The sequence below is a fragment of the Anopheles darlingi genome, chromosome 2 (assembly GCF_943734745.1).
Source record: "Anopheles darlingi chromosome 2, idAnoDarlMG_H_01, whole genome shotgun sequence".
NCBI lineage: Eukaryota > Metazoa > Arthropoda > Insecta > Diptera > Culicidae > Anopheles > Anopheles darlingi.
In genome coordinates this window covers 83,898,653-83,908,652 of record NC_064874.1, presented here as the reverse complement: position 1 = coordinate 83,908,652, position 10,000 = coordinate 83,898,653, and the positions used below count along the sequence as shown (strand labels likewise).

Sequence of the window (10,000 nt, the reverse complement as noted above, 5' to 3'; positions counted from 1 at the left end):
TTCCGACCGTCGAGGATCACCGAGATGGGACTGTGCGAGGGTGGGTGTGTGTGTGTCTGTGTGTGTGGGAAGTGGTGTCACAAACATCACTTTCACATCGTGAATTAGTAAATTACAGGCCGGGTGGAGGTGCCACCTACCCCACCCCCCAAGAAACGAAAAAACATGCATTTTTTAGCGACGCAAATGAAATAAAACTCAGTTTAGCTCATTTTAATGCACTTCGCGAGCGACCGAGGATCTGAGGAAAGTCAGTGGGCCATCAGAGATGGCCGCGACCAAGCAACGGCACAGTGGCGAGTGGTTAAGTGGATTTTGGCCAATAAAAAACGATAAACCAAATGGCCAAGGCCACCACTCCGGCAGGACTGGGCTTGGCCGGGGGGGGGTTGGCTAAATGGTTTTTTCGGTTTTCCTGGTGAGATGGCGCTGAATGCTGAGGGCGTGCTTGGTGTTCTTGGCCAAACCAGGATCGTCTTGCTTTTGAGTGGATTAGGCGAAAGGAAAAGCTTTCTCGGCTGCATGCCAAGCGCGCTTTCAATGCCCTATGAATTTGTAATGCAATTTAATTGAAAAGAAAAAGGAAAATGCTTACGTTATGCACATCATCCCGCCCCCGTGGTGGTGGTGGTAGGTTCTTAATGTAATGGTACTTCTGCTTTCTTTTGCGATCGTTCGTACGTCACAATCACGGCCGTGATTGGAAGGATACGACACCGAAGCACAATTAACCGAAGATGTTATCATAAATCTGGGATCCTCTCTGGGTTGGACACAGACCATTCTAAATGACCATAAAAGATGGGGATGGACCGGAAGTGAAGCGGCATAAATTCGAGCGACAAATATCCTACAGTCGGACCAAATAAGAAGGACCAATCGTTCCGGTGCGAGAGCGCAAGTGTGACCGAGTAGCGAGTACCTAACGAAACCAATACCACCGGCAAACCGGCTAAAATGGCGCTGCAGCTGCTGTACGAAGCCCCTGTCGGAAGTGGGCGGAGTTGATTATCCGACGAGGTTTTCCCTTCGCTTTTCCGCCTTGCACGCGGCGAACCACGTAGCACCGGACAACGAAGCAAACTCGAAACGAAAGAATCATGAAGGACAGCCAGGCAAGGGAAAACCAAGAAATAAAAAAGCAAAAGAGGAAAAGAATGCGCGGATAGCTCGAGGCAGATCGGGAGTTCTTGGCATCGCAAGAACTCGCAAGTATCCGTTGTCGTCGTCATCGTCTTCTTGGTTCGTCGTCGCCGAGATCCCAAAGGGGAGCGAACGCCATCGCGGTGGCTTATGAATATTGCAATTGAGGTGCCTTCACCAGCATCTCCCGAATGGTGAGTGCGAGGCACCTCCGGAATAAAATTATAATCCGAATGAATACATTTTTATCATTTTCCACAAAAAGGACTCCGGAAGGCCTTCCGGGGTGCGGTCGCTTATCCGGGTGGGGGTCTTTTGTGGACGCGCGCTGTTCGACCTAAGAGAGGAGTGCTCCATTCCCCGGAGCTTATTTTATTTGGTTTTGGCCCTGTATCTGTGTGTGTGTGTGTGTATGTATGATTATCGTAATTTCACCACCACCACCACCACCACCACCGAGGATGATGGTGAAGCGAATTGGCATTGGAGGTGAAATGATGATGGCGGCCGGAAAACTCGAAAAGTGGGCCTGCCAGCATTTGGCTCCGTTCTTTAATATTGTATCGAGGATAATTTGCTAAAACGAGTATTCAAACGAGTGCGGCGCGGAGGGGGCAATCGGATGGAGCGAAATTCTTGGGAAATATCGTCGAGACCAAGCAGACAAGAGGTACACACCAGGATCAGGGCTACCAGGAGATTTAAGGTATACGAAATGGCGCTCGTGGTCCGATTATATTGGAGAAAGAAATGTGCTCTGGCTCTGGTTCTTTGCAAGTAAGTCCATGGAGTCCCGAAGGAAGGTCCTTCTGTGTTGCCACGAGAACAATCGGATTTCAAGACGGGACGAACAGGAAACACAAATCTCGATGAATTTTTAACATTTCTCTTGCTGGTCGTCTTACGGCTTCCGTTGGAAACATTAGAAAGAATTCTATTTATGGTTTGTTTGTCAAATAGCAAGTTTAAACAGTTGGCATCCGCGATTGGAATTGTACTTCTTTTAGTTACTAACAGATTAGCTCGCATTTTTGGATTGGCAACTGCTTCATTATTTTTAGTAAAACGATGAAAGCATGCCCTGTAGACCGTTTTGGATATCCCAAGAACGTTATAAGACCTTGCGACAACCTTAATTCTCAAAATTGTCGTCCATCCATCATTTTTTAATAATATTTTGATTTCATCCTTATATCTAAAGGATGCGAGTCCAATCACTGCCTCCAACAAGACGGAACAAGACGAAAGCAAGAAAAGGCGCTCCTATGAACAGTTCCCCGGGACAAGATTAAGATAAATGAGCTGACGGTCTGACGCTGGCACACTCCCGGGCTGATTGACGCGATAAATGATCGATCATCGACAGTCATCCACCATCAATCGCTACTTCCAATGAGATCCACTGTACCCTGCCATTCCATGGTAACGGACTGCCAGTTTGGACACTTTGGTCGCTTCTTCTCACCGAGTGGTTTAAAAGGAGGCCACCACCACCGCTGGGGGGCTTGATTAGCTCAAGTGATTCGTAAATTAAATTGTATTCACATTTATTCAAATCAATTCTCGCTTCCTCCTCGCCCGCGATCACACATCGCGCACGAAGGCAACAGCCTACTTACTGGAGTGGACGCACTTCAAGAAGAGTGTGGCTCGAGAAAGTGAAATGCGTGCGCGTTCCTTGACTTGCTGCTTCGTGCTGCTGTCACCGAAGTAGGCTATCACTCTCCCTGGCGACGGGATCGAAATCTCCAGATCGCCTCGACTGGGATTGATTGTCTTTTGCTCATCGCACACGATCACACACCCTTCCCCTGACACCCTCCGGCACTCCGGCACTCCGGTTCGAACTTCCCTCCGCTGCCTCGGGTTCGGTTAATTAAGCTTAATTATGACTAATAAAATTTGTTCATCATCCGAATTACTGGTGACCGCTCGGGCTGCTGATGCTCGCTGGATGGATCATTCCTATTTGAATGCCACAATATGGCGTTCAGACGCTAGAGAGAACAATGCGGTTGACGACACCGCTCACGATGGGGCGTGAAATGTTGTCATTCCTTAATGTACCGCAGCAACAGCAGCACCGAAGCCATCCAGCCTGCCAGCCAGCGAGTCACACATTGGATCATGGGGATGTGGTGAGGGGATTTGCGAACTGGGGATGGGGCCGGTTTGACGGATCAATTAGTAAGCGTCCCCAAGTTAGCCGTCGACGGGGCCTTTAATTGGCGTTAATTAATTTATTTTCAACTATGTTGGTTTTGCATAAATGGCTCAATTCGATTGACGCTCGCGCGATGCTGATGCGCGTTCCCAGATCCGCAGGACGAGTCGCGCAGGCCGAACAGCATCTGGCGAGATGCTGCCGCATTCCCTGACACGGTTTATTTGTTCAGGTTAGGTCTCGATGATCGACACAAAAACAATCTAAATCCTTCGGACAGTCGCTACTAGAAAGTAGCGCAACTGGAATGGCCCAGTGGCCATCCGCAACATATAAACAACTGTCCAAGCAACGTCTTGTGTCAACGTCGCCATGCCATCTCATCCCGTTGTTCTGCAACGTAGCAGCACGGAGCAGCAGCTTCATCTCATTGGCCAGGATCCAGTGCCAGCGTACCACCAGGAAGGCTACCACGTCGGGCGTGGTGCTAAGGCTGCCTTATTTGATTAATTATTTAACGGATTATGCGTTTGATGTTTTCTGTAAATATCCTTCTCGTTCCCCGTCGCTCGACAGGGACTCCTGTCCTCCGACATTGGCTTTACATGCGTTCCCGTTCCCCTGTTTATCCTTCGTTTTACTTCACAAAATTCACGCACACTGATGCCGGGGCGGCTTGTGGCTAATTCTAGTATTCACCGGTCTTCGTGCTGTCTGGTTGGCTCTTTCCCTAATGAAAATCTGGTACGAGGTACGCCTCGTATCCTTCTTGTAAGAAGCCATCGGCGAGTCAAACCCGAGTCGCTGCTCCACGGACAATCCATATACGGGAGCTTTATTGAATTAATAATTTTGCACCCCAAGGTAATGATGAGGATGTGCGATGTGCGATGTGGAGGTTTGCATGTGAGCGAGCGTGTGTCTGTGCCTGTGCGTGAGCTTGATTTTCCATTTCATTATTTACACAGCTCGGTGGTGCTGGTGCGAAAGCAACGTACTAGAGATTGGACACGTCTTCCTCGGAGACCCGTGCTGTGTGTGTGTGTGTGTGTAGGCTCCAACACATGTTTTAGCTAATTTGATTTCCAACCCTCGAAACCATCCCCAACCTGCTGCAACCCTCAACACATACTGTTGAAGGAGATGGTCAAGCACCTGGGTCGAGGTAAATCGGACGTCGAAATGCTAAGCCGGACTAGTTGGACCAACCGGACGATCAAGCAACACGTTTCCCTAACTTGCTTGCTTCCCTTGACTGCCCTCCGGTCAATCGCAGATACTCCTGAATCCATTAGGGACCGAGGAAGTTACCTTCGTCTTGTGGTCGTACGTCCGGTTCGGTCAAGTCCAGCTGCTGCTGCTGCTCCGGAGAAAGGATTTAAAATGCAATTAACCAAATCACCAACGCCGACGCTGACCAACCAACGGAGAGCACGCTGGCTGATAGGGATTAGTGCAATATTGATGAGCTATCCTGGTACCTCGGCTCCCTGGGTTCTTCCCTTGAGTCTCGATAAGTCGCACTCTGCACCGGTGAAGGTCGACGACAAGCAAAGGCAACAGAGCAAGGTGACGATGGCGACAGCTGCTGGTGGTCATTTAATAGGCGTCACTCATGCCTCGATAATTCGATTGCAACTCCGGATTGGGGGAGGCGGGGAGGCGGCATGAGTTGACCGATAATTAAGAGCCCGATTTTCGACACCTTCCCTGGTGCGGCGTCATTCCACAGCTAGGATCATGCAGCGTTGTGCGTGTGGAGCAGTGTTTTCCGTTCTTTTTTTTTTCGAATTAATTTGCGGAAAATTGCTCAACAAACCAGCGCGCTACCGCAAGCCCATTACGAGCACCCTCGCTGAGCTCGCGTCCCTGCGTTTGAGCTGTTTGAGATAAGAATTAGCAAATTAAGCAGCGCAAATTACATCAAAAAGCTTGCCGAGCGAGTCGCTTCACCAGTTGCCCCAAGAAGCACCCCGAGAACCGGAGCGACAGGGGACGGCCCATCTCAGCATCCGTTGCTGGTGCGTTGCTGCCCGACGATGGTACCTGATGTGTTGGCTAAATCACGTAACCAAACACTAATATTGCCACAGAAGATTAAACTTTCTCTCTCTCTCGCTCTCCGGCCATACCGGGGCTTTAGGAGGAAGGATAGGACTTGCCTCTGGTTTTCTGCTAACCCTCTCCGTATTGCTTGAGCTCCGCTTCGCCGTTTTCGAATTTGAATTTCAAAGCAAAAGCATCAAAGAGTGCCGTGGCCGGTATCGTGCCCCAGGTTACCCAAGGTTCGTACATAGGATGGGTGCTGGGGATGGTGGTTTACACAGCGCAGCGCAGCGGAACAGGTTGAAAGGTGAATTATGAATTCCTTGAATTTATCCAGCTCGTCCCGGGTGGTACCAGGATAAAGTTAATTCTCCACCCCCCCGCACCACCCACTACACGAGGGATTGAGCCACTTCGACTGTATGGGTAGCGTAGTGAGCGCGTTACGGTTTGTGTTCGCAAAGTTCCAGACCAACGCCACCATCAACACCATGCTCTGCGGCACAGAGCAACCGGGGATTCGTCCTTTCTGGTGAACGAGCGAGAGAGCGAGAGAGAGAAGCCCTCGCAAAACGCTAATTCGATAATTGGAGATAGATTAAGGCTAATGAAATATGATCAAACGAAGGCCAAACGCCGGTGCCTTTGGCGTACCGCGCACCATCTTACCAACTAATCCCCGACGAGCTGGTGGCTCGATGGTGCCGGTGTCTATGGCTGGCGGACATTTCGATCGATTTGAATGAATAATTTGTAGCAGCGTCACAACAACAATTTAACACCCTAGTTAACGTCTGCGCGTGTGTGTTGTGCTTCTTTTTCTTCTCCTTCTCCTTCTTGCAGCAATGGCGGATTCCGACCGGTGCTCGACAATGGACAGCCAAGGACGACGCCACCACTGTTTCTGCCGCCACATCTGGCCTCACTGAGCTCGCAGTTTACGCCGCCACTATTCCCCAGCCTGAAAGGTAAGCTGCAAGAGAGAAAAGTGTAGTGTTGAGAGAGTTGCGAATCCGCCCTTTCAGATCGCAGAACGATCCGTGAATCGCGTACCATCCGTGTCCAGTCTGACGAGCTGTAAAGGAAAACATCAAAAATTAAATTCGCAAACCGCAAACGGTCCCTGCTCCCGGAACTTGTCCCGGAGCGGATTGCCGAAAATGAGCGCGTCTCGGCCAAGGCGCCAAGTGGCCACCGCACCGAAAACCGCAACCTGAAGACGCGCGACCCCCGATTGCCAGACTGTGTGCACCCAGAAAGCCGGCGCCTCCGGGAAAGTGATGCTCCTTAATTATTCATCATTGCTCCTCCCCATCATCATCGAGGGGGGAAAATATTGATAATTTAAACAGCATCAAATTACACTTTAACGGGATGATTATGCGAACCCCACCCTCCGGGCGGCCGACAGTAGCCGTTTTGGAGTAACGCTCCTTCTCCGTTCACTTGTGCACCTCTGCCTTAGCCAATCGCTCCATCGTCGGAAGGAAAATTTAATAAACGAAAAGCGAACAGCGCATTCCGGCGCGGCCAGAGAGTGTTTTGTAGCTCAACGCCCCAAGTGGTATTCCAAGATAGTTTCCTTGCGGCACCAGCAGGACGTGAGCCCAACACGAGCGAGTTTACACCGGTAGAAGATTAGCATCCTTCCTGGACTGGGAATGATTGAAGTGCATCACCGTGGCAGGTTCAGGTTTATCGGGAAGTCTAGCTCCGGGAGCAACGTCGACGTCGCTGGCGGTTCCGGAAATCCGGGTGAAAGTGGCAGAGAATGGTTTGCTGGATTATTCAGCAGCGGGCCCTCGGCATATCATATGCGCTGCGATGATGAGGATAAAGATTATGGCGCTGGCGGCTGGCGTTCCTTCGCTCTGGTATTAAAATGTAATTTCGTTTGAAGGCGGGAAAAGATTTATGCTTTCACGAGACGTTCGCTCACGTGAGTTAAGTGCGACGGAAGGGAGGGAAGGGGGCCTGACATGAAAGCTGTTTGCTGGTGGTGCAGCACCAGCCACAGCTTGGGCAAGGTGTACTTCGATCATCGATTAGCTTAGCTATCTAATCCATCAATGTCCTGGGAAGCGCACGGTATACAATTCCATTAGGCGAGGACGATCAGGAGCCAGCTGTGCAGGTGACATAGACGCTCGGAAGCTCGGAATATTAGATTATTTACTTCTTTTTTTTTTTTTGATAAATCTGTTCCGAGGGTGTTCCTGTTTAGAGCTGGCTATTTTGCGACACATTTGGAGGAACTTGTCGTCCTCAAAGCCGATCAAATCGATGCTTTGCTTGATCGGCGATGCTCTAGAGTGTCTCAAAAAGAGGCCGTTAAATAACCTTATCTCGAACTGTAAGGATTAGACTATATATTGTTTGTAGCAGGACAGCTGTAAACGAATATCGCTTATCTCAGGCCATGTGTTAGGCTCTTAGTACTTGTTTAATTTTTTAATGTCCCCTGATCTGTACGTAGCATCATAAACAATGGTTTACATTTATATATATTGCACAAATATTTAATTTCGAAAAGAATGATCCATTTCATAATTGATTGTCATATGTTCAGCTAAGTTCCACGCAGGGCGATATGTCGGCGAACTCATTGAGATATTCTATTTTTGCAAGATAAAAATACCTCTAATTTTTACTCTCTAACACGTTGCAATGAACGAAAAAACACAAATTTCGATGAATCAAATTCCTAAGGACCTGAAGGGTATTAAATACGCTTTAAACAAACAACCCAGCAAACACAAAACGAACGGGAACCCGAAGCTCGAACCACAACCCACAATGAACCTCCAAACAGACCCCTCATCTCATTGGCGTTGATCGTTGATTTAAAGTAATCACACCGTTAAACCTTACCGCAAATCGGATTGCACGGACCCGTACCGGTGCTCATGCTGACGCCCGATGACTCCGCTTCGTTCTACTTCACCCTTCCTCTTCTCTCCCTTTGATGGCTTCATGAAAGATTTACTCCCTTTACGAGTTCACCCAACGACGACAACGACGCCGACGACGACGAGTCTGTTGGTGCTCAAAAACTTTACCCCGATAGACCGACTCGAATACGTAGCATCGAACAAAGCACCAACACGACCGTTTTTGGGGGCATGAAGAAAGGTGGCTTAAACAGGGAAGGGAGCTTACCGGCAGGCCGTTCCTCCGCCCGAAATTGCCCGTTAATTCGTTTACACGCTGGCAATATCAAGTTAAGACGCCAGTAAAAATAAATTTAAATTTCATTACACATCCGGCGGCGCCAGATACCCCCGGATGTCCCGTCTCGGGCACAGACACAGTCCCGGCTACAGCACACCAAACGAGAAGGAGACTGCGACGGGTGCTTTTTTACGAGTTTCAACAACAAAAACTTTTCCAAATTATCCTCAAAGGCACCACACCATCGCTAGCGACCGTGTAAAGCGTGTAAAGACACTCCAAATTACATTCAACGGCGCGACTCGGCGACACCTGGGCACGAGGTTTTTTTTTTGGAGGGGAATAGGAGCGCAACTTTTCCCTCGACCACTGGCAGGGTGCCATTTTGTCGGTTTAATTTTCACTCAATTTTGGCTCGCGTCAAGATGGAGGCGCCAGCACGATGGAGGCGCACGATCGTTTGTTTTTTGGCGGCCAAATGGAGGCGCCCGCTCGGTCAGCGTGTTTCTGGAAGGCGAAAGGGCCGTAGCATTAAAGCTAAGAGCTGGGTTGAGTCGTGCATCGTGCTGCTCGGTGTATTATCGATTAAAGTTTAATGAGAGCGAAAGGGAGAGAGAGTTTAGGAGATGGCCAAGGTGCAAGGTAGAAGGAACCTCCGCTTGCGGATGATTGTTAGGGCAAATTGAGTTACACAAAATTAAGCGGATTAAACCTTTGGCCAACACTCGCTCACTGTAGAGGGTCAAGTATACCTGTAAAGTGGTGCTGCGGTGGTCACAATCGGTGTTACTTTGGGGCCACAAAACTCATCAGCAATAGCAGCAGCAGCAGCTTGCTCGTTAGGAGCTACCCTGGAATTCTGTTGCTGCCCCTCCTGGAAGGACGGATAATCTTTAAGAGGTCTCGATATAAAAGCACCGAGAGTTCAAATTGTATCATAGACTACGGATAAACATTTCCTTTCGCTCCAAGGTTTAACATTTCATTCTGTCTGCTCTCTCTCTCTCTCTCTCGTTCTTTATAGCAGCATTCCCCGGTCTCTGTTCGTGCTGTCCGACGAAGGTACTGCACACTTCATCGACATCAGCCGCCTCATCGTCCTCGTCGCCAACCTGCACCACATCCCACTCGCCATTGTCGGCGCACCACCACCATCATCATTCCAGCAGCGGATCGGCACTCTCTTCGATCGCTAGTTCCGTCTCGGGAGGGCTACCGGACCCACGATCATCTTCGGTGGCCGAACTACGCCGTAAAGCCCAAGAGCACTCGGCAGCGCTGCTCCATTCACTACAGGCGGCCGCCGCTGCCGGTCTTACGTTTCCCGGTTTCCATTTACCACCATTGTCGCTACACTCGGCCCTTAGCAGTGGCCGTAAGCCTTCCGATTTCATTAGTGATCTGTCGATGCACCATCACCATCACCAGATGGCCGTGGCCGGAGCTCACCACCTTAGTGGCCATCTCGCTGGTCTT

General features: G+C 49.7%; 1 protein-coding gene across 1 annotated transcript in view; it reads left to right on the top strand.

The window, feature by feature from the left end:
* LOC125950429 (diencephalon/mesencephalon homeobox protein 1) overlaps window positions 1–10,000 on the top strand; it is a 55,863-nt gene that overhangs the window by 44,884 nt on the left and 979 nt on the right. Inside the window, exons 8-9 of the mRNA XM_049678418.1 lie at window positions 6,197–6,321; window positions 9,549–10,000. The exon at window positions 9,549–10,000 is cut by the window's right edge and continues 979 nt beyond it. Of these exons, the coding sequence (XP_049534375.1) occupies window positions 6,197–6,321; window positions 9,549–10,000 (577 nt within the window). The remainder of the gene's footprint in view (window positions 1–6,196; window positions 6,322–9,548) is intronic.